General features: G+C 34.9%; 1 protein-coding gene and 1 long non-coding RNA gene across 2 annotated transcripts in view; both read right to left on the reverse strand.

The window, feature by feature from the left end:
• LOC147076091 (uncharacterized) overlaps nucleotides 1–22,719 on the reverse strand; it is a 30,753-nt gene extending 8,034 nt beyond the window's left edge. The window contains exons 1-3 of the mRNA XM_085941202.1: nucleotides 22,539–22,719; nucleotides 19,126–19,133; nucleotides 16,513–16,529 (exon numbers count right to left, since the gene is read on the reverse strand). Of these exons, the coding sequence (XP_085797328.1) occupies nucleotides 16,513–16,529; nucleotides 19,126–19,133; nucleotides 22,539–22,719 (206 nt within the window). The remainder of the gene's footprint in view (nucleotides 1–16,512; nucleotides 16,530–19,125; nucleotides 19,134–22,538) is intronic.
• On the reverse strand, nucleotides 1,114–5,887 carry LOC147076092 (uncharacterized). The gene is made up of 3 exons (XR_015069540.1): nucleotides 5,664–5,887; nucleotides 3,965–4,117; nucleotides 1,114–2,600 (listed from the first exon to the last, which is right to left on the reverse strand). It is a non-coding gene; the product is annotated as an uncharacterized LOC147076092 (long non-coding RNA).
• Nucleotides 22,720–26,140: the final 3,421 nt, after the last annotated feature.

Here is a 26,140-nt window from a genome sequence, read left to right on the forward strand (position 1 = left end):
AAGCATTTCTTTGCTAGGTAAAATCGATCAGACATATTTTTACAAAATAATATGAAAACAGTTTTGAGTGAAACAATACTAAATAGTAAATACTATTTCATTGTATGGCTTGAGATGAATGAATTGTTTATATTCAATAACTATGCAATGGATTTAATATAAATGCTGCTATGGTAATTATTAAGTACCTATGAATTTAATAAAGCTTTAGAGTTTAGGACAATGGTTGTAACGCTATGTAGGTAATTACGAATTTAATGACAAGGCTGCTGATAAAATTATTAAAACTGAGAAAGTAATTATTCCTAATACCTAGGTATTTATGAAATAATACCTATATAGTTTAGACTTTGTTTGCTAAGTTTCAAAAGGGTGACTATAAAATTTCTAAGCTTACGGGCTAGATATTTCTGTCTCGTAGTCGATCTGCTCATGTCTGCATGAATCCGCCCAATGATGGTTCAGGCCTCATGGCCTTGGATTCTCTGAGGATGCCATGGTTTAGGCGGTATCAACGTATAACATCAATTGGCATATGGATTGTGAAAGTTTTTTTCAATCCACCTTAATGACAGTGGAGTATAAAATTGTAAATGTTTTGCCGGACGTTACAAACAAACAAACACTCGATTGTAGTAGGTACACTAACAATTAGGGAATCCAATCCCGAGCCAAAATTCTGATCCCGGGATTACAATTTGACAATCCCGGGACTGGTCCCGGGATTGGCATTTTTCCATAGTTAATATATTTTTTTTATATTTACTAATAACATTGATAAAATCGGTCAAAAATAAATCTAGTATAATTTATACTATTTAAGACATTTATTGTTAATATTGTACACATATATGTAATAAATACATAAGTTTAATGGAGTAAATAATATTGTAATATAAATAATAATGTGAATTTAATATAAGATTGCTGTTTCTGATAGTAAAAACTTAATGAATTGGTTAGCGAGATTTAAAATAGTAAAGCAAATCGTGGTGTACTTACGGCCTTTCCGCTTCATAAATCTAATTAGTCAGCCAAATATGAAACTGCCGTAAAACGAATGAAGTCATGGTGGAATTACTTTGTTAAAAGTGCGAAACATTGTTTTTTTCCAATCTTTCTCATTTTTATTAATTTATGTGAAAAAATTAAATGAATCGGCAACTTACATATGGGTATAAATCAAACTTCATTCAAACTCAGTTTATTTCTAATTTAGTTAATTGTTATTAAAAGTATTTTATCTGTTATATTTTTGTTTTTATTTTATTTTCCATAAATATTGATAATAAAATCAATCTCGAAATCTTCAGGATTATGTTTACCAATCCCGGGATTCATAGGTATTGAAAATAGCTCAGGATCATGGGATTGGAGTCTCTACTAACATATATAAAATTAGTTCTGGCCGGTATGTGTCTATCAGCGTGCTTTTATTTTGTAAGAATTAATACAGGAGAAATTGGATCAATACACTTATGTCACTTATCACTATGGTGTGTCATTTTGTGTGTTTTCATACGGAATGCTCGCGCACATGAAAAATGACATTCGTCGCATTTGAATGGCTTTTCACCAGAATGTGTCATTTTGTGTGATTTCATGTGGGCAGCCTGAATGCAAGAGTAATTACATATATCACATTTAAAAGGCTTTTCACCGGAATGTTTTATTTTGTGTGCTTTCAAATTACCATGTGTTATAGAGGAGTAATCACACTTATCACACTTATATGGTTTTTCACCAGAATGAGTCATTTTGTGTGATTTCATGTTACCAGGTCTCGCACAAGAAAAATCACATTCCTGACATTTAAATGGTTTTTCTCCAGAATGAATCAATTTGTGTGATTTTAAGTGTCCTGGCTGTATACATGAATAATCACACTCGTCACATTTTAATGGTTTTTCACCGGAATGAGTCATTTTGTGAAGCTTCATCTTACTATGTGTAATACATGAATAATCACACTGATCACATTTACATGGCTTTTCACCAGAATGGATCATTTTGTGTAGTTTCATATTATTAGGTCTCGTGCACGAGTAATCACATTGATTGCATTTAAATGGCTTTTCATCAGAATGCATCATTTTGTGTACTTTCAACGAACCAGATCTCTTAAACGAATGACCACACTTATCACATTTAAATGGCTTTTCACCAGTATGATCCATTTTGTGTAGTTTCATGTGATCAGATCGAAAAGTGAAATAATTACATTCATCACATTTGTATGGTTGCACATTCATATATCTTCTTTTCCCTGTTGTTTTATGAACCGCTTTGTGAACATTTAATAAAGATAACGATGCAAAAAAATCAAAACAAATACTGCATACAAAATTTTCGTTGTGAAATGTTTTTTTTTCTATTTTTATAATAGGCACCAATAAATCATGATGTATGACGAGAGGCTGTATATGTATACGGTTCGCAGAAAAACAAAATTGATCTGTAATATTGATAGTTTCATTAAACTTCAGTCCTTTTTTCATATTGTATTCAGTTTGTAATTCATCATATGGCTCTTCTACTTCTGATACACTCCTTGATGATTGGAGACCAGCATAAGTCAATGCAGAGGTTGCAGGAATACACTAAAAGAACATGAAGTATTCAGTTAAAGCGGTGATAGAAATGTGAGTGAATAATATAAAAAGAAAAACATATATTATAGTAAGAAAGAAAGGATGTTTCAATAAATAATTGGATGCATTAGAGATGGGAAAACTGGTCGATTTTGAAGACTATGTATACTTACTACCAGTATAAAAAAATGCTTAGTATATTAACTTGATCCAAAATACTAACTAGTATTTGGAATACTATATAGAAGGTTTGGCGTGCGTATGCGACAAAAGTTTCATACTCAACTGAAACTAAAACCAACTTCATATTATTAGTATTTTGAAATACGTATCGGCTCAGGGAACTCAGACTGTGTATCGGCTTCAAAATAATCACTAAAAATACGCTGAGCTCCGCTTGTGGAGAAGTCCCATTTATTATAAAATTTTAATCTAATGAATTGTTTTTCTGTTAGGTTACAATTTTATTATTGTTAACAAAAATGAATAACAGTGATTTTTTTTCAAATTTTAAACATGTTTTGAGCGGTATATAACAAGCCTAAGCCTGTGCGTCATCTCACCACTGTGCTGCGACACAAAGTTTATGACCTATTATTCACACATTCGAACGCAATAGACTAATCAATTAAAATATACCTATATTCAAGTGCTATTTCGTTCGTGCTCATTTAATGTCAATAGTGTTGAAAGTCTATCAACTGGTGAGTGCACAGAATAGCGACTCGCGATGATATCATCACAAGTTTTTTGGAATAAGTTTATTGGGCCACAAATACTTAGTATGGGTAGTTTCATCCGAAACTTGAGTACACAAACTGGTGACAGTATTTTCAACTCACCTCTAGTATGCATAATTAAGAGAAATCTATAGGAAAAAGGATTCTTTTGACAAATGATATCTGCATTTTTTAATCTTTTATAGTGTATTATAGCTATCAATCGTTGGTGTAAATGCAATAATATATTATATAAAATAAAACACGGTATGTAGTTCGTACAAAGAGATTAGACTCCTCCTAGTCTTTAATCTCTTTGAGTTCGTATGTATTTAAAGGTATAAAGTTAGGTTTTCTTGATAAAATTATATTTACTGTGCGAATACATTTTCTTGGCTACGCTTTTAGGCGTTGTTGTCTAACTAAATGGGAGGAGCTTGTTAGTTTATAAGAGTGTGGTTAAAAATGGGCGGAGCATGTTATTTCACAGTATTAACACGTAGCCAAGAAGATGTTTTCGCACTATAGTGATTATTAGAAGATAACATAATATGACTTGAATATCATTAATTATCACAGAAACAAAAGCTGCGTGATTTTAAACTATGACTGTAGATACATTGTTGAAGATTTATATAATAATATATTATCTACCTGATTTACAAGTTTATGGTCCAAATAAGAGCAGCCAGGTTGTGAATCCTCGTATTTGATTTGTTGAATTGTGTTTTCAACAAACTCTTCGTTTAAGTGAAGTTCCTGCAAATTCGTCTCAGTTTTTACAATGGTCAAGTCTGTTGGAGGTATCTGAAAAAATAGTCCTTTTAAAAAAAAAATCAGTGTGTACTTTATGTACGCGCGTAAGAAGTAATACTTCTTTGGCGTAACAAAACAAAAACAAAATTTGTGATAACCTAGATTCTTCGACTAGCTCTTAATTATCTTGTTAAATTACACACATAAGAAAACGGGCGGCTTATTGACGCGCCGTTGGTCTATTTCTATAAACTGTAACTTATAATATTAAATTATAGAACATACATAATTTTGAAAAACACTTTCTGAGAAAATATATATTATAACCAATAGAAAAAATCTTTTTTGAAAAAAGTAAGCCACCCCGGCAGTTAACCGAATCCTGCATCCCCCGGCAAATTTAGAAGAGCGCTGATGAGTGGGTATTAAAAGTGGCCTATAGTTAAAATTTGTCGCAATTAGTATGTCACCGCGTAGCATAGAGGTAATGCGCGGATGGGGCGTAAACCCGGGAGATGCAGGATTTGATTCCCTGCCAGGGTGGCTTCCATTTTTCAAAAAAGATTTTTTCTATTGGTTATAATATATATTTTCTCAGAAAGTGTTTTTCAAAATTATAAATATTCAATAAATAGAATGGTACATCCTTAAACCTTGTGAATTATTCGTTGAATAAAAGAATTAGTTAATTAAAGTACCAAATGTCACTCTGACATTTAATAGTTTGTTTACGTAAGAAATTATTGCAAATGGCCGACAATAATAAATTCGCTGCCTAGACAACGGAACAATTTTTAAACTTTAATATTATACTGTATAACTGTCACGATTGCAGTACCATATTGTGGCGTAAAGGTAGTGCGCTCGGCTGATAACCGAACAATCAGTGGTTCGAATCCAATCGAGTGCGTTTTTTTTTGTGAAAAAATAAATTATGTGTTACATGTCACACGCCAAAAATATACGCTGATCTGATTTTCCAAACGCGCCTAAAGAAGTATAACTTCAATATTTTTTTTGACCATGTCCGATCCTAGTAGGATCATATGGAGCTCCACAGAGTAGAGGTTTGTATTAGCAGATTTTGTTTTTTTACGAGAAATGGATGTCAGCCACTTGCTCAACCTATTAGGTCCACACCCTGACTCACACACAAATTGAAAAAATGTGTACTTGCCAGACCCAGGATTCGAACCTGGGACCGCGTTATAGTCGAACGCTTAAGCCGCGCGGCCACCGTGGGCATAGGACATGGAATATTTATTTAGGGAGCCGTCAGTGTTAGTAAGATCAGGGAGAAAAGTGCAGGCTTTACCATGCCCGCAATCATCGCCTTCCACCTAAAAACAGACTTCTAGGGAAGGTGGTGATGTTACACCGGGAGAGTACTCTAATAAAGACAATATATACGCAAATAAAATGTCTAGGTAAGAATAATTGGAAGCAAAACTAGCATTTGACCATACACTCATAGTTTGGTTCAGCAATTGTACATGTAGTTCTATAAGACAATTCAACTAGCAAATATATTTTACAAGCGCCATCTTTAGATGGCAATGACTTAACACGTACAATAAAAAGGTTTTGAAAAACTAACCTCAAAAGTACAGCTAGCATCGTCACCAGCTTCTTGCTTTATAAAAAAATTGACGTTCTGGTTGTTTGGATGTAATATTGGTACATCAAACCAATGCTGCTTTTCTGAATCAGCTTCGCATGCATTTGGTTCGCATTTTACATCCATTTTAGGTATTTAAAAGCAAAGATTTGTGAAAGAGACTTGTCGCAGACTAGATTGGTTGACAGCCGTGATACTAGTGCAGTGTTGCCGGCCGCAGGTTCCCAGATTTTCATAGTCGGCTTGTTTTTTTTAGGAGAAATATTTCGTCGCGGGCCGCAGGTTCCCAGATTTTCATCGTCGGCTTCGAAGCTTCGAAATTTCGAAGTTCCCAAGTTTTCAAAGATGGCTAATTTTTTCCCGGCTGGTGGGAATTTTGTGAAATGGAGAAATATCAGTAGATTTCAGAAAATATCAGTAGATTCAGTATATTGCCAAAAATATCAGTTGATCTACTGAAATTTCAGTAGACATGGCAACGCAGCACTAGTGACTGGTGACTACTGATTAGAATCTTCATCATAGACAAAGCTCTGAATTAGGTTAAGTACTGTTTTTTGTTTTAATTTTTTAAATTTATACCTAACGGAAGAACAGTTTTATTGCTATAATGACATTAACACCACAATCTAAAGTCACAATTCTGATTTTTTGATGATTTTGCATAAAAAATAATTTTACTTTGTCATTATTGGGCAGATTATATAAATATCATGTAGTAAAATACGAATTTAATTATTAGGACTTTACTAGGTACCTATATCTACAATAACAACAGACTTTGACTTTAAGCTAAGTATTGACATACCTACTTACCTATCAAATCTAATACCTAGTATTTTGGAATTATTAGGGTGTTTTAACCTACCACGAATATTATAATTTCAACTATAAATAATTAATTATTATTAGTGTATTAAGACATAAATCCAGAGCTTTTTAATTTTTGCGGCAGCACTAATCGAGTATGTATCTACGTTATTGTACCAGTATTCTGAGAAAACGGCTTGATGCACTTTCTCTATGGTATTATTACTCTGAATACATACCATTTTTTTTGCCATATTTTCGTGAACGACAGTTGGCAACACTGCATAATAATCGCGAATGTCGATTTATACAGCTCTGTTCTCACGTCACTTCGTGACAGATTTTGGTTGAATTAATTAAAATGGACCAAAAACTCGAACCAGATGAATTCGGTGAAGGAAAGCAATGGTTTTATGTGCCAATATTGCAACCAAACACTCCGGGTGCCAATATTTGTATTAAGCAAGAGAATGCTGATGATGCAAGTATTAACGAGGTTAGTTTTTCAATATTCATTTATGGCACTACAATCCTTGGCGGGTCTTGGTTTCCTTCAAAAACTGTCTCCATCTTGGACGATCTAGCGCCCACTCTCTAGTTGCTTTGGCCGAGTTTTACATTAGGTACCTACCTACAGTACCTACAGATTTATTATGACGTTAACTTCGTCCGTCATTCGTTGATTGTTGACAATTAAATGACAATATGTAGTCTTGTAGATTAATCTGTTCCGTAAACCAAACTACCTACGTGTTTACTATGATTAAATGTCAATAACAGCATTTGCTAGCGACAAATTAAGTTACCTATTAATACCTACATATTCAAAGGCTAGATTTGCTAGAAGTTTTATACATAATGGCACTTAATTAAGAAAAATATTTGTCTATATCACATGTGACCTTACTCCGCTAGTTGGCTAAATTACGATTCATCTGACAGATATTTAGTCAAAACATGGAGGATGAAACGATTAATAATGGTTTCCAACCCAGGCGCTCACACATGGGGTTTTCGTGGTCCGGACCCCCCCATAAACAGAAAAAAACTCATATTAGGTACATGGCCTATTAGTTGTTCTTCTTCCTCGTCAGGACTTCACGACTGAGGATAGTGAACCTGGTGAATTGGCTGTTGAACAACTTTATCAAGTAGGCCACTCCTCTCGGTGTTCGGAAACTTGTACGTATGCAGTTCGCCGTATTACACTCACCGTGAAATATTGTATCGGAAATATATGGCCGTATATTAAAGACCGCCCAAGCTCTTTGGGTCCTATTATATAATGTAGGTACTGACATAAAATTTATGTCTAAATAAAACACGGTTTTTGTCGGTTTACAATTTACAGGAAGTCAGGAGCAAACAAATTTTGAAAATAGTCGATTTACTGGATTATTTGTTAGGTTAGGTTATTTTGTCATTCTTGAATTTTGTCAAAATCGGCTATGAAAATAAAATTCTATTATTGTTCATATTGAAAGTAATAAAATTTGAGACCGTATACAATACATGCATCTCTTTCCGAGAGAAAGCTCACGGCGAACTGTGCCACGGTGAAATGTGTTACGTACAATTTACATGTAACCACTCCTCTCGGATTTCTACGAAACGCAAAGCCTGTGGTCACTTGAAGACTGTGGCACTCATAAATTGCTGCAACTAGGTATCTAGATTCTTGGGCATTCAATGCGGCTGTCCACAAAACAAGACAGCGCGGATGACACAAATGGACACTAACGATCCAAATAATTATGACCCTCAAGCCACGCGAATTTGATAATTACTTACAGTAACTCATAGGTGAACATCTTTAGTTATACCTACAAGCCATTTGTGTATCACTAGACTCAAAGTGCGGAGTGTCAGGGTATTGTGAATGAATCTGGAAAATTACGATATTTTGCGGTTAAAGCGACAAGTACATTAATGTAGTGCGCAGAATCGAAACTTCGTGAAGAAACACAACGGGCAGATTATATCTTTGGCGGTAGATGAGGTGGAAGAGAAAAAATGTTATTGTAGGTTGGCTTTTGAGAGGGGGAGTTTATTTATCGATACAAAAATAAATAAATACAATAATAAAGATGACAGAGTGAGGTTATAATCGCGAGGAAAAATGTACTGATAGATCGATTAAATTAGAATGGTCTCGAATGGAATGACATTTGACCATGTCGAGTGACGGACTCGATGAGTGAGTAAGGATTTGTAGATTGTACTTTTTTTCACCAATGCAATCCATATATTACAAGTGATATTGTCGCAATTGACAAATCATAACACACCCTACTGATTTAGTTATGATAGAGGAAAAGCTGAAATCGATATCGGTCTACTGTTTTGTTTTGACAACAAAACATACGTAGTAAAGTGTGTCACCCGTGTAATACTGAATGGTATGATTGCTGCATATCAAATCATACGATCTCCATTATAATATAATATTATTATAAACTATGTAACTATTTGTTTTTTAGGGCCCTGAAACGAACCTCGTTAATATTGAAAGTAAGACTTATTATGAATACGTTACTTTCAAGGACGAAATCGATGAAGAAACAGAAACACAAGTCAATTATGGGCATACACAACCCAGTTGCTCATATTCGGAACGCAGGCCAATATTTCAGGTATTTACATACTTACTTAACGCTATACTTCAGCTAGGGAACCGTCTAAAATGATCGTGACTACGCGACGCGAAGATTGTGCAAACGACGCGTGCAGAACAAAACATAATTTGTCATAAAAAGTCAACATGCGTCCATTTAATGTTCTGTTTATTGTTCTATTAGTAACAATAATAATATATTCATTGGCATGTTTTGAGAAATAGACTTTCTAAAAAAAAACCATAATATTTGGTGTATATCTACATTATATTGCATGTTCTTTTAGTTATTTCACTTTTACATTATCAAGTTCATGACTTTTGCAATTGTTTTACATTTAATCTCAAAATTGAAAAATTTGCAGTGGTTTTACACTCACGGTGGGATATGTCGTTCTCAGATTCCGGATATGGGTAATATAAAATCGCATCTTGGATCTCAACGAGTTGATTTCAAGGACGAGTTTGCTGAAGACGCAATATCCCCACGTAATTATGAAGAACCAAAACCTGTTATTGTTATTCTGAATGCATCTCAGTGAATAGAGTATTTATACAATGCCGGTCATAATTGTTATAAGAGGGTTTCCAAGAATTAAAGACTTTTATTCATTTTGGCGACGCGGATGCTATTTCTCAAAAAATGGCAGCACTGGCATGTAGCGTAGACTTCCGTCTCCAGAACGAGTGATCAGCCGGCTCGGTAACTGCTTCAGTATGACCTTTGCATCCGTTTGAGATGACGCTCCGCTGTCGAATCTGTACTGAGTTTTAGACTGGTGGAACGATGTGTTCATGATGACGAGGAGAGAGGAAGGAAGTCCTCAATTGGTGACGTTTTGTTGAAGAAAATCAATGATAAAGTTCATGAAGATCGCCACCTGACAGTCCGTGTGCTCGCAATTTTAATCCCAGGCGTCAGAAAGTCTACCATACAAACGATTTTAAGGGGAAAATTGGGTTATGCACAGGTAAAGCTGACGTAATCTTGAAAACTAAATCGTGTGAAAAGCGATTAAGTCTTTTTGAAACTTTTTGACTCATTCACATGGTATGTTCTTCGTCATCCTGCTCATAGTCCCCCCCTCGACCTGGCGCCAAGTTATTTCCATCTTTTTTTTCACCTAAAGCAAAATTTGGCCGGAAAACGCTTCGAGACCGACGAGGACGTGGAGGAAGTGGTGAAAACATTTTTGAGGGCAGTTTCGGCAGAGTTTTACAAGGGAATAAACGACCAAATACCATGGCTCACCAAGTGTGTCGATCGCAACGGAGACGACGTCGAAAAATAGTGGGGATGTGTACCTAAAATTTCGTATGCTTTAATAAAGGTTTTTAATTCTTGGACAACCCTCGTATTATCACTGTCCATTGAAATTTACAGTAAAATTCTCTGGCTAATTTCAGGTAAACTCTGCAAGCACCGTATTGACGAACATTGCGACTTCTCTGAGGGATGTACAGACACCTTCCGACGAGATACCTCTCAAAAAACACGAGATTAAACAAGAGTTAGGTGAAAAATATGGATGTTCAACACATACAGATGACGTTTGTCGTATCGGTTATAGTAATATTAATACGTTAAACATTGCAAATCCTAAATTATTAGTACCTGTTATAAAGTTAGAAAAAACTCAGTTTTACAATGACAATTTTGTGTGCTTTTGTTACGAATTTTTTGCATCGTTCGACTTACTGAAGCGTCACAAATCGTTGCATAAAAATGTTATAAATAACACTGACTTAAGACGGTTTGAATGTGATGAATGCAATCACTCATGTTTACTGTTTAGTGACATGAAAAGACACAAATTGACTCATTCTGTTGAAAAACCATTTCATTGCGATGAGTGTAATTACTCATGCACATCATATAAAAACATAAAAAGGCACAAGTTGACCCATTCCGGTGAAAAGCCATTTAAATGTGCTGAATGTAATCATTCTTGTTTAACATCGACTGACATGAAAATACACAAAATGAGTCACAGCGGTGAAAAGCCATTTAAATGTAGTGAATGCAATTACTCATGTAAAACATCTACTTACATTAAAGCACACAAATTGACTCATTCTGGAATAAAGCCATTTAAATGTACTGAATGTGATTACTCGTGCATTAAGTCTTCGTATATGAAATTACACAAAATGCGTCATTCTAATGAAAAGCCATTGAAATGCGCCGAGTGTAGTTACGCATGCATACTATCTACTAATATGAAAAAACACAAAATGAAACATTTAGATAAAAAGGCATTTGATTGTGCAAAATGTAATTACTCATGTATAGGAGCCAGTAATATGAAGCAGCACAAAATGACTCATTCTGGCGAAAAATATTTTAAATGTGACGAGTGTACTTATTCGTGTATTCGATCTTCCATATTGAAAATTCACAAAATGACTCATTCTGGTGAAAAGCCGTTTAAGTGTGATGAGTGTAGTTTCTCAACTACAACAACAAGTAACTTGAAAAGACACAAACTGACTCATTCTGGTAAATATTAAATTTCTTATATCTACGATCTACAGATATAAAGTAACCCAACAGGGGTCAAGCTGGTGAAGTCATTTAAATGCGCATAAATGAATTCTAGTACTCTAAAAATACACAAAATGATGCATTTTTAAGGTAGACCCATTTAAATTTAATTGACTTGCACGTTGATACTAGACTGCGAAATCTTTAACATAATGAGGCGGACGAAACCGTTTCTAATATATTAATTAAAGTGAAATAAGTACTATAAAAAAATTGCGTATTATTAAATAAAAACAACTTTAACATAAGACCTGGCGACGGCGCTCGTGTTGTATATTGTCTATGGTTTTCGATTTCGAAGTATTGTATTGCTTCAAATACACTCTATGACGATCGGTCATATATATGTCGAAAAATCCGTTTCTTATGTTGGCGTCCTGTGTCACAGAGTGTAAATAGGATGTCATAGCTGTCATACAATATGTATGGATAATATGTCGGAATGGCATAGATTTGATCATAGACACTAAAACGCTCTTAGCATATATGTGCCCGATCGTCATTATAGTCTATTTGAACCTCAAGTAGTGAAACAGGAGAGGAGGGGATGTAGTTCTCCAAGCCGCCGCTTATCACTGTAAAGATTTCGCACTGTATCCACATTATTTCTAATTAATTATTAAGGCTCCACCGAACAACTTTACTTCGTATTCATTTTACTAACTAAACAAGTAACGTAGAATATTTTGACGGTACATTTAGTGATTTTATAGCTTGACAAAAGTGTGCTGACTGACTCGGCTACATTAAGGGGCCCGTAAACGAGCATCAAAAAATGCAGATTGCCAATATAATTGTCAAAAAAATAATGCAACTATTGCCCAGTTGCTGGGCAATGTATGACCCGTCATCAGTGTCGGGAAAGTGAGGCTGATGTATTTTGTGCCTACATGTGACAACAACGGCCGGCAATGACATTTCTGCACCATATAAAAAATAATCACATACCTAAACAACTTAATCCAAAATGAAAGAAGGATTTGGATCGGGTCCTACTTTTAAACAAACGTGAAACAATAAGTAATTTAAACCAGGAATTAGTTATTGATAATTATGTATTTAAAAACTTTAAAAGAATGTCAAAACTTGACGTTTGTGCAGCTTTGTAGTTAGCCTTTTCATATTAGGATCATTATAGTTTGGATTCGATGTTCCATAGCTCCATACGTAAATAAACAACATTAATAAGCTCCAATACCATGTCGTTTGTCCATTTATTCATTGTACGTAGGTGCCGGACGAAATCCCGAAGGCCGAAATCCCGAATGGCCGAAATCCCGAAAGCCGAAACCCCTAAGGCTGAAATCCCGAATGCCGAAATCCCGAATGGCCAAAATCCCGAATGGCCGGAACCCCGAAGGCCAAATCCCCGAAAAATAAATACAAACAGCAATATTTGCGCAATCTCAACACTTATCTGGAATTGCGCAAATTTTACATGATAGACAAAAGACATTTCTTTGTAGAACAAATGGGTTTTTATCTATTCAAAAAAAAAATGCGCAATCTTGACACTTCGCGTGAATTGCGCAATTTTTACAATAGATGGAAAGTTTCGGCAACGTAGACTACTATTTTAGTATTTTAGGAACTTTTCACAGCAACATAATTGCCGTCAAAAGTTGCTCGTTTACGTGCCCCTTTAGACGTACGCAACGTCCCTCCCCTCTGAAGCAGATTTTGCAAACAGGTAGATGACGAAACAATTTTTCATAGGTCAAGGTAATATTTTTAATTTAATATATATGGCCCACGGGCCCAGGGCATACACCCACGGTGGCCGCCTGGCTTAAGCGTTAGACTATCACGCTGTGGGTCCCAGGTTCGAATCCTGGGCGTGGCAAGTAGGTACACATATTGTTTTCAATTTGTGTGTGAGTCAGGGTATGGACCTAATAGGTTGAGCAAGTGGCTGACATCCATTTCTCGTAAAACACAAACCTGTCAATACAAACCTCTACTCTGTGAAGGCTCATATGATCCTATTAGGATTGGACATTGTCGGAAATATAGGGCGCAATGTTAAATGACCAGTTAGTTATATAGTGATATTGATGGATGTGTATGTTTTGTCTCTTAAAATTGATGAATTTACAGATATATGTGACACAATTGAATTGCTGGTTTTCATTCGTATGATTTTTGGAGAATTTACAACTGAACATTAAAATGTTGACTTAAATGAGACGATAACGGTTTTTTTCATATAGTTTTTATAGATTTTAAATTTTAACAGTGTGTTCTACCTTTTTTCTTCGAAGTTTCAAGCTCCTTGCAGAGGCCATTCTAAAGAAATATGTTATGATAAAGGGTAATGGATGTGTATGAATTCGAACGCCGCTCTAAGAATGCCAGGAATCCTATTAACTGAGTAAAAACGTTGCTCAGTATAATGGGCTGTATCAGTTGTGACAAACAGAGCTACCAGATCGATTATTGAATATCGCTGACGGTGTCAAAAGCCATGACTTTTTTAACCGTAGCCCATCATCCCTATTACATTTTTAAAAGTTAATATGTATTTCAATGGCCTCCTTCACCAATCGTGAGAAATATCTTTTATTCTGACTCAGTATCTTGATCTCACATTCAAACTTTGTCCTGGGTCCATCGAGTAGTGTGTTAGTCACTATGTCTTCTCGTACTTTTACCGGTCGAGAAGTTCGGCCTATACACTTCTCTGGATATCAGCGACAGGTTATCTGGTGCACATCAGCCGGGCCCTATATTGGTATTAAAATATTCCAAAACTAGGTTTATGTTGAGAGTACCGAATACGATTTCTTTGAGAGAAAGGACCATGGTGTGTAAAACTCCTACCTCCGCCCCCGTTATGTATATGCAGCCACGTCATACGCGGCCGGCTAACATAACCCTTACGTGTGCCAGATCAAAGAATTTAAGCCCTCATTTTGTTCCGAGCAGAGCCGCACGGGACTGGTGATGCAACCTTGCACCGAAGTGCGAATGCATGATGTTAATTTATACGGCAACTATCAGAGTGACTTTAATTTGAAGAGTCGATAGTGTCCCGCTCCCCGTACGCTCTTGCGAATTTAGTAAAGGCCGCAAAATTGGCGTCGGTTGCCACAATGTCCGCGTGTCCTATTGGGCCCGAATGGGGTCGGACCCGGGCAAACAACTCCGCTCGTTCGGGGCCCATAAATGGACAGTCCCACAGGACGTGCTCTGCGTCCTGCTGGTCGTGTCCACATGAGCAACCCGACCTATGTCTTGCCAAACCAAACCCCTGCAGTTTGGCCGCAAAGTTTCCATGGCCAGTCATGAATTGACTAGTCCAGTGGGTCGGCACCAGTCTCCTCATCATGTGTCTCACCGAGACATCTGGAAAGTATAGAAAAGTCTGGCGGCCCTTATGGGAGGCCACCCATCTCGCCTGCCATGCCACATATGCGGTCTTGTAGACCAGCTCAGATACAGTCTTTCTGTAGCTCACGCCCTCCACTCTCGATGGCAGACAAAAGACCAGTGGAGTGTAGAATATATACAAAACTTTCAATATTTGTGTTTCTAATTTAAAACAACCATTTTTATAGCTAGTATATTGTAAGGAGCAGGTGGAATATTTGCTCACATAAATGGCGTCGTACCTACTATAATATCGATGAATTCCCATTCATTTTGATAGTTATCACTAGATAATTCACCAGCAAGTTATAATCAAAGATTAAATACAAAATAAATTGTAGATAACGTTCAAAATTCAATTCGAAGAGAATTCTCCAAATAGGTATGTCTTTTTCAATCTGATCTCTGTGAAAGATAACCGGAACTCTTATTACACACATAATAATAATATAGACCGTGTTTAAGAAAAAGGGCGTAACCCACACACCAATTTTTACAGGAGAGGCAAAAAACGTTTTTAGAAAGATTTTGGTATAATATTAATTAAAAAAATAAGCACAGACATGGGTGCATGATGATTGATAATTTGGTATAATATCTTTTTGATCTACTATTAATTAAATAAGGTATTACAGAAAAATCATTAAAATTGTGGGTAAATGCTTTTTTCTTAAATTAAAACTTAATTAAAGCTCAATTAAAACCTGAATTTAGGTAATAAATCAGCATTTGCGGCTTACTTCGTTTTAACATAACGTGTATTTAGCTTTATACATTATTAATACCCAATAAAAGCACATTTCGAAAAATTGGGAGTAAATTTCTGTAAGGATTTCGTATTTTGTTAAGTGAAATTATATTCTTAAACATAACATACAAACTTAAATATGACAGTAAAGGTTAGGTTATGTCGGGTTGGGTAAATTTGTTTAAGTTTATTGACATGTAGGTATGTGATGAAAATTGGTTTTGTGATCTCGCGTTTCTGACAGATTTTGCATCTTAATTAATCGTTTAGAATTTAGAACTACATGGAAGAAATTAGACAATAATTTTATTTCACATGTTAACGCGCTCATTAATGTAAATGAGTACCTTGGTATCAAAGTGGGACAAACGCCACCTCCCACTAAATTCATGTTTTAATTGATTATGTGCAAGTGATGCTCTTTTCAAAAAATACCCCAAAAGTATCAAAAACGGTAGTTTTCATAGAGATTTTTGAGTCTAAAGTTGGTATGTTATATGAAAAACGGACACTTTTCACACATCTCCACACAGTCTCCTGTAAATTTTTGTAAATGGCTTATGTCCTACTTTGATACTGAGCTACTCAAATGCGATCCCGAAAGACATAGACATTTTCAATGATGTACTTTGCATTTTCTTTTTCAAACTTTATTTTTCTGTATAAAATCGTACTTATCTTTATTGTTTTCAAAAAAATTTTTTTTTCTGTATTATATTGCATTACAATTGTATGTTTTGATTTTGTTTTATTTTTATTGTTATTACTATTTTCTATAATTCTCTTCTTCTTGTGAGAGTAATATTTGTTATAATGTAAATCTCATGTTGTGTACGTCTTGAGATTTGATTTGTTATATCTACAATGTTTTGTTTTCTTAAATAAATAAATAAAATAAATATTGTTTTGTGAGAAAAATATATGAAGGTACCTAAGGAGTGTGATGTGACATTTGCTATAATATCATTATATGGTTTATAATATCGCTATGTCATTGGTCACGTGTTTAAAAATATGAATAATAGAATATATTGTTGTTAACTCACAGGCAACACATAATTAATAGGAATTGAAATACCTAACGGGTGTGGAGTAACAGGCAACCGATCTCTAGTATGGAAGAATATGGGATAAACTTACAACACGTGTCAATAATACATCATTCTAAGCTTGTCCTTCATTCGGACAACTGCTCTCGGCTTATGTGCTGATGCTCATTTAATATAGGTGTTTTTGAAGGTTGCAACTTACACTATTGCAAGTATAAAATGTTTCATTTTCGTAGGACATTTATACATTTAAAACCCTGCCTCAAAATGTAGTGTATTGGGATAGAGCTTATGTGTATGCTGAGACGATATTTGACAGAAGTAGAGATAAGAGAAGAAAGTACGAAAAGATATTGGTTGGGCCATTTATATTCCCATTCCATTCCTTTATTTCCGCACCTCTTAATTCCCAGTGTTATTGTCACCAGACAATCAATAAGCAATTACGGGTCAAAAGAATACCGGTAATTGCAAAGATACATTCAGTTGCATCTTGACAGCGGACGCGTGTAGACTTCTAATTGCTTTCCTTCGCTTAGGTGATTGACTCATTCATAATCTATCATCATCATTCATACACCCTCACATATAATCCATAAAACTGTGTCACAAAGTATGGGAGTGTACGAACAGGGTGACCCAAAACAACAATACCGCCCGAGTGACAGTTGAAACCAGACCACGGAGCCATCAAACAGCATCACAAAGGTCAGTGTCTGGCATTCTGTTCCATCGCCCCCACCTCTAGATCCGACCTCCTCATCTTCCACAAAATAACTACAGTCTACTTAAAAACTCAACCATATATGAAAAATAAAGATAACGACAGTGTTTAGGAAAAAGGACGTAACCCTCACTGAACAAATTTTACAGGAGAGGCAAAAAACGTTTTTTGAGAGTTTTTAGTTTAATATTTTTTAAAAAATAGCCACAGACATTGGGTGCATGATGATTGATGATTTGGTGTAATATATTTTTGATCTAATAATAATTAAAGAAGTTATTACAGAAAAATCATTAAAATTGCGGATAAATGAGTTTTTCCATAAATTAAAAATTAATTAATCTCAATTAAAACCTGAATTTAGATAATAATTCGGCATTTGCGGCTTACTTCCTTTTTATAGAACGTGTATTTAGTTGAACACATTGTTAATATCTAATAAAAGCACTTTTCGAAAAATCGAGGGTTACGCCCTTTTTCCTAAACACAGTCGATAATATTGTAGGCACATCATTGAAATAATGTAATATGAAGTTTTTTTTTTTATTAGGTATATATTTATAATTAATGCATCATTTTTCTTGCACGCAAAGTTACGGTTACATATTTTGTTACATTTAGAATTACACGGAGAATTTTAAATAGGTAGGTTAACAATAATGACACTAGAGTGAAACAAAATAAGTGAGAAAAGTTCTAAAATTAATCGATACAAGTACACATTATAGTTATATTAACCAATAAACTATTGAGATATCTAATAGGTTTCTCCAAAGGATATAAAAAACCTCCTCAAATTTAAATTCATATGAAGTTGCTGATGGTACGTTTACATCTGACACTTATACCGTTATACTTATTTTATGTGTCTGACATAAAATTTTACTTACTGTTTACTCCTGCATGGACCTGACATAAAATTCTTGTATACTTATCGTTGAAATAGTCTCTACACTTTATTCAATGTCAACATTTTGAATAAATATATGCGGTGTTTACATAAATGGCATTGTAACGTATTCGGACACTTATTTCGTATACTTCTCAAAAACAGTTGTATTCTCTTATCGATATTTTTTGATAAAGAGAATATCGAAACAGATGAAATAGAAAATGGAAGTTGTGCGAAATGAGGAATTAAAACATAACCTATTACCTCTAGAACAGCAAGGGAGTAATAATTAATTATTCCTTGAATGCAAAAGATGTACGAGAAGAATTTTGGGAATATTTTGTCAGTTCTTAAGGAGAGTTATCTTGGCAATATAAAATACTATAGATATTACTACATATAAAATATAAAAAAAAACTAACCTATCGATATAATGATAGTTAACCTACCTACCCACTTAAATTAACTCTAAATATGAAGTCAATACAAGTGCACTATTTGGAACGACCCTCAAAAATCAATCATTTTGATGAGTCCATTTGGAGAAACTATATTTCTACGTGAATTCCTTATGAATTGAGTATATTTATAAAGCGCCAAAATGTCATTCTATCCATATATCTAGTATTTATAATAGTTACTTTTTAAAAAGTTCATTTTTGAGGGCCGTTCCGAATAATGCACTTTTACCGTGAAGTCTAATAATATTAAAAAATATCTAATTAATTATTTCTTTTATTCAACGAATAATTCACAAGATTTAAGAATATATCATTCTGATTATTGAACAAATATAATTTTGAAAAACACTTTCTGAGATTATATTATAATCTATTGAAAAAATCTTTTTTTGGAAAAAAGGAAGCAAGTCAACCCGACGGGGAATCGAACTCCGTATCTCCCAGGTTTACGCCCTATCCGTTGCATTACCAATATGCTAAGAGGTGACATACTAATTGCGACTAATTTTAACTACTGGTCAATTTTAGTAGCTTGATTTGGAAGAGCACTGATGAGTAGGTATTAAAATTGACCAATAGTTAAGATTTGTCGCAATTAGTATGTCACCTCGTAGCATAGTAGTAATGCAATGGATAGGGCGTAAACCTGGGAGATACGGGGTTCGATTACCCGTCGGGTCGACTTACCCTCTTCTTTTTCAAAAAAAGATTTTTTCTATTGGTTATAATAATATATTCTCTCAGAAAGTGTTTTTCAAAATTATATATGTTAAATAATATCGATCAATTAACTCGTCAATATCTGCCTTTAACCACTTCTTTTTATCACTCATCATGGATAATAATTTATTGCATACTGTTTCCGAAATAATATCAACTTCACCAACTGTCAAACTAGGTACCAACGAATAATGTGTCAGACACTTGACATAAAAGTAGACGGCAGCTCAACTTCGGTGATATATATCGCTGCAAGTTCGGACTTGTCGTATACGCGGTGTTTACATTTCCGTAGGTACCTATATAAGTAGTTGGAATAAGTGACAGGTAAGTGTCGACACACGCAAAATAAGTAGCGTACCATACGGTAATGTATTATATTTTAACTCATAACTCTCATAAGTGATATTTGAGATACAATGAACAACAAATCTGTTCATACGATAAGTCGAGTTTGATGAGATTGATGAGAGATCAGTACCGTTAATAAAATACCTATATACTCTATTTTATTATGAACTAATTGTCATTTATACGAAAGCGTAACAAAACCAGGTTACATGTAAATCGCATAGTGCACATGTCAAAAAAACACAAACCTTATATTAGTAGGTAATATAACAAGCGATGATTACGACAGCGACTTTCTCAATAATAAAAGATTTTTTATTATTGTATTCAAGTACCTGTGCATAACGTGTGACAGAAATCACGTAACTTCTTCGGCTATACACGGCCCTTAATTGGGGCATATGGACATCACACTGCGCCACCAAGAACTCCTGAGGCTTGCCTGTCTTCTTCCATGTCATACCAACATCTCGTAGACACTATATAGTATTTAACTGTCTTCCACGACGCTGGAATCCGAATGGCTTGAAGAACACGCAATTCAGATTGGGGTTCTCTTCTGGCATCTGAAGCACGTGGCCGAGCCAAACGTCGCCTCTTCACTCTCAACATGACAAGAGGCTGGTTGGTTCAGTGAAGAAAGTATACATGTCGCTTATAATATTATATTACATTGATAAAGGTATCTCACATTTGAAAAATTACTTACTTAAAATACTTAACCAAAGTTTCAAGCACTACATTAGCAATATAAACATGATTATTTAAAAAATAAACAAAAATTCACATCTTGATATAGTTCACTAACCAGCTGTTTTTAATAAAGTACATTTAAAGAATATATTTCTTTCAGCTGGACTGCATCTCAACCAAGAAAAACTAAGGCTTCAGCCACATAGGCAGGTGCTTGGTTAGTCCTGAGCTAGATGCTATGCTTGTCTACTAAAAACATTACTGCCACATTGCAGGCTACGTGCTTAGGTACAAATGCATTTGATATTTGTGTGCGCTCAAGTCAACAACGATATGTCACTCTCATAACTAACTAGAAAGCTACTTTTCATAGAGAAATTTAAGTTTAAAATTTCGAAAGTAGCAAATTCAAACTTGGGTGCATACTGTCAATTATTCATCCCATGCGTCATTATTCATAACTTTAAAATATACGATGTTTGATGTTTGTCATACTGAAGAAACATCCACCATATTGCAAAATCCATAGACAATGGCATAATCACTAGGTAACACAATAAAAATAACCAACACGTTTGTTCGCCGGGAGACTCACGAGGTAATTCAAATCACGTAGCGAGGCCATTGCGACATATTAGTGTGCTTTCATCCACTAGGATATGTCATCTAGCACGTAGCCACAAAGCAAGACACCTGCCTATTTAGCCGACGTCTAACAGAGAGGTATGGAAAGGCTTTAATACGTCATTCTGTGGTTTTTCATATTGCCAGATATTATACACGAGTAATTAAATTGATCACACTTAAATAGTTGTTCACAGATTGAGTCATTTTGTTTAATTTTAAGCAGCTATTGGACCGTGTACACGAATATTGACATATATCACGGCTTTTGACAGAATGCGTAATTTTATGTATTTTTATGGTACACGATGCTATACATGAATATGTTTAAAAAGCTTTTTTCCAGAGTCATTTTATGTATTTTCAGGCTACTTGATGTTGTACATGAGTAATCGCACTGAATACAATTGAACAGCCTTTCGCCAGAATAAGTCATTTTATGTAATTTCAAGCTACTTGACTGTATACAGGAGTAATCTTATCTATGATACGGTACTAGGCTTTGTACCAAAATGCGTAACTTTGTAGATTGTCATGCTACTTGAAGTTATACATGAGTAATCATATTGGGCACATTTGAATAGCCTTTCACCAGAATGAGTCAATTCATGTAATTTTAAGCTACTAGACTGTATACAAGTGTAATCAAAAATATCACACTTAAATAGCTTTTTGCCAGTGAGGCATTTTGTGAATCTTCATATAACTTGATTATATACAATAGTAATCACAAAGATTACAAATAAAGGGAATCAGTATAAGTCATTTTGTGTACGTTTAACTTACTAAATGTTGTACATGGGTGTTTACATTGGACATATTTAAATGACTTTTCACCGGAATGAGTCATTTTGTGTAATTTCATGCTTCTTGATCATTTAAATTAGTCACATTGGGCACGTTTAATTGGCTTTTCGCCAGAATGAGTCATTTTATGTGTTTTCATATAACGTGATTGGATACATGAGTAATTACACTGGTCACAATTAAATGGCTTTTCACCAGAATGAGTCATTTTGTGTTTTTTAATATCACTATTCCTTATACAAGAGTAATTACATTGGTCACATTTAAATGGCTTTTCACCAGAATGAGTCATTTTGTGTATTTTCATAGCACCAGATGTTATACAAGAGTAATTGCATTCGTCACATTTAAATGGCTTTTCACCAGAATGAGTCATTTTGTGATTTTTCATGTTACCAGATAATATACACGAGTATTCACATTGATCACATTTAAATGGTTTTTCACCACTATGAGTCATTTTGTGTAATCTCATATGCCTCGCTGTTTGCGATGAATGATTACACTGGTCACATTTAAATGGTTTTTCACCAGTATGGCTCATTTTGTGTAATTTCAATTTAATCGATGTTTTAGATGAATAATTACATTGGTCACATTTAAATGGCTTTTCACCAGAGTGAGTCATTTTGTGTATTTTAAGATCTGTAGGTGTTTTAGAGGAGTAATTACATTGGTCACATTTAAATGGCTTTTCACCCGAATGAGTCATTTTGTGCATTTTCAAGTGAACAGATGTAGTAGATGAGTACTTGCACTGGTCACATTTAAAAGGCTTTTCACCAGAATGAGTCATTTTGTGCATTTTCATATTATTAGATTGGATACAAGAGTAATTACATTGGTCACATTTAAATGGCTTTTCACCAGAATGAGTCATTTTGTGGATTTTCAAAGCACAAGATGATGTACAAGAGTAATTACATTGGTCACATTTAATTGGCTTTTCACCAGAATGAGTGATTTTGTGCAATTTCATGGTATTAGATGTAATACATGAGTAGTCGCAATGGTCACATTTAAATGGCTTTTCACCAGAATGGGTCATTTTGTGCAGTTTCATGAGACCAGATGTAATAGATGAGTAATCGCACTGGTCACATTTAAAAGGCTTTTCACCCGAATGAGTCATCTTGTGCATTTTCATATTATTAGATTGGATACAAGAGTAATTGCATTGGTCACATTGAAATGGCTTTTCACCAGAATGAGTCATTTTGTGTTGTTTCAGTATAGTAGATCTTATACAGGAGTAATTACATTGGTCACACTTAAATGGCTTTTTGCCAGAATGAGTCATCTTATCAGTTACTCTGACGTCAGATTGTATATGCTTACGTTTAGCCATGCGACTGCCTGTATTAGTTTCATATACACCCAATCCTTTTGTAGTGCCTTGATAGTCAATCTGCATTTGATCGTATGGCTCTTGCACTTCGAAGACATTCTCTGACAATCCGAGAGTAGAGAAATTGGGCGTGGCAGTGGTTGCAGGAATCAACTAAAATAACGTAGAGTATTGCATATCAACAAGAAGACAAACGACATAAGTACAACTATCACAGAATAACACCTTGTAAACTCTGCAGAGAGGATAAAATTTAGTGGAAACATACCCCTATGTTGATAAGTAATTGTTTATTTCAAGTGAACACGCATGTAATTTAAATATATTATTTCAGACGATTGTTAATGTGCCCATAACTATATTCATGTGTATATTATGATTTCTAAGGTACGCGTAGAGCCTAAAGACTACAAGAATACATGTATTCACTTTACCAAAGATTGTTGACTCTAGCAAAAATATTCGCATACTTATTTAATTTTGGAAGCAGCTTGTAATCCTTCCTGAGTGCAAGTCACACTGCCATATTGTTTAAAATTCTTAGAATATTGTGTGGGTAATTGATTCACTGTCATGCATTCTAATATAGAGCAACCGGACTAAGGATGCTCACGTTTGCTTTGGGATTTTGTGTCAGAAACATTATCTTTCTGAAAATCAATCCAATTTATTGGTGGGCAGCGGCGGCTTCTCTAATACCATGCAAGAGCTACGCACTGCTTGCATCTTTGAAGACATCGCTCAACATTTCATTGTTATTCATACGTGTATCACTCAATCGCGAAGTAGAACATGTAGCTATTATGAACAATACTGGGGGCAAAGCGATTACGATCCAAACAGATTTTCTGTTGGCACAGGATTACAATGATGTCATTATATACTACTTAAACCGTGGCCGAATGTCTTGCAATGGCGTTTTGTGTAGATTTTTTTACACACATTTAGATCGGCGTACGAAACCGAAGGACTCTAGAAACAAAAACGCCAGTTTCTGTTTTGTAACAATGTTGGCGAGTTAATTTTTAACAATTTTACAGTTAACATATTTAATGAATCGTTAACATTATTTTAGGAACATACATACTGCCGCGTTTATTTCTAAACCACTCAAATACATAAAAAATAATAAAAAATACATCAGCGGTTATTTATTTGGCTGAAGCATTGTTCGCTTGGAGCGTAATGCCATAAACTGTGACATTTATATTAATTATTTATTGATATTAAATCATTCTGTTCAAAAACTTTTTTGAGAAATAGTATAAATAAACAAAGACATATTTAATTTACCTTCTGAGAAGTAGGTAAGAGAACACGGCAGCTTTCGGTGATTGAGGTAATCATGAAAAAACGCTTTACGACCTTACGTGGCTAGGACACGTGTCCGGATGCCGCCAAAGAGTGTGACACTTCTCACCCTTATGGCACAGTCTCAAGGGTTCCGTCGCCATGGCCTCACCCTGCAGCAGTGCCACAAAAGCGACCTACGTGCTGCAGGTCTGACATAGCGGGAGGCGCAAGAGTTGGCGATGGACCGAGGGAAGTGACGCGAACTTGTGCTTGCCCTATGCCCCAATGCTGGGTTGTGACAGGGTGAAAGAAGAATATCTTCTCTTTATAGAAGGTAAACCATTGCGCACTACCAGAAAATGCTATTCTGAAGACCACCGGCCGCCACTGGTGGTGGGTTAGGGTTTTGGAAAAAGAATTGAGTTACAGCTATGTTTGAATAATTGGAAGTCTCTTGGGGCACATCCTACTATCGGTTTAGGTATAGCATAGCAAGAGAGCGATGTTTTACATGTACAAGTGTTACCGTCTATGTAGTCACCAAATTCGTTATTACTAACGGGCTTGAATGTTACATGGTAATTGTAACGGGTGAAGCATATATTAGAACCGATGTAGCTAGTCACACGGCAAGCAAACGCGAAAGAAATCACGCAATTTAACTTGTTTTAATGAAAATTTTACTCAGCTACTATTGTTTTTATTCTTAAATAGTGAAAGATCAACGTGATAAAAAAAAATGGATCAAGGCATGCACTCCTTTACATGTACCTTATGTTATCACTAGATATCAATATTTGGCCACGTATTTTTTTCGACTTATACGTGGTGTGAATGAGAACTCTGCTATTCTTGGTAGTATTGACTTGTGTGTCCCTGATAGAAATCGGGAGCTTCAGTTGTTTGTTCTCTTTTTGAGCAGAACTAACCTGCCATTGGTGATGCCAATTGGGAGGGCAATAACTCTGTTCAACCAAATCGCTTCGGATGTTGATATATTCCATCTACGTGAGGATGAGTATAGTTGGACATTATTTTATAAATTCTTAAAATAGGGTCTGCTTAACTCATCCGGTGTACTTCCTTGTACCTATATATATTTTTTGTATTTACACATTTATACTGTAGAATAACTTAATACTGATCTATCTTTTTTGTTATGTACCTAATATTGTTTTAATAATATTTCGTTGTTGCTAAATGTCATGTTGTGAACGGCTTAAACTTATAATTTGTAATGTCCACAATATATAAAATAAATGAATTGAATTGAATCACCATTATACTCTGTAACCTAGTAGTGGTGAATTGTTTAAATTGCGTTAGGTATATTTCCATTTACAGTTATACGTTTCTAGATTGAAAACCTACCCATAGAAAATAATATATTTTTATCTTATACGTAAGT

Source organism: Rhyacophila brunnea, unplaced genomic scaffold (genome assembly GCF_057557595.1).
Source record: "Rhyacophila brunnea isolate RB1 unplaced genomic scaffold, BYU_Rbru_1.0 scaffold_13, whole genome shotgun sequence".
In the NCBI taxonomy this organism is placed as follows: Eukaryota; Metazoa; Arthropoda; class Insecta; order Trichoptera; family Rhyacophilidae; genus Rhyacophila; species Rhyacophila brunnea.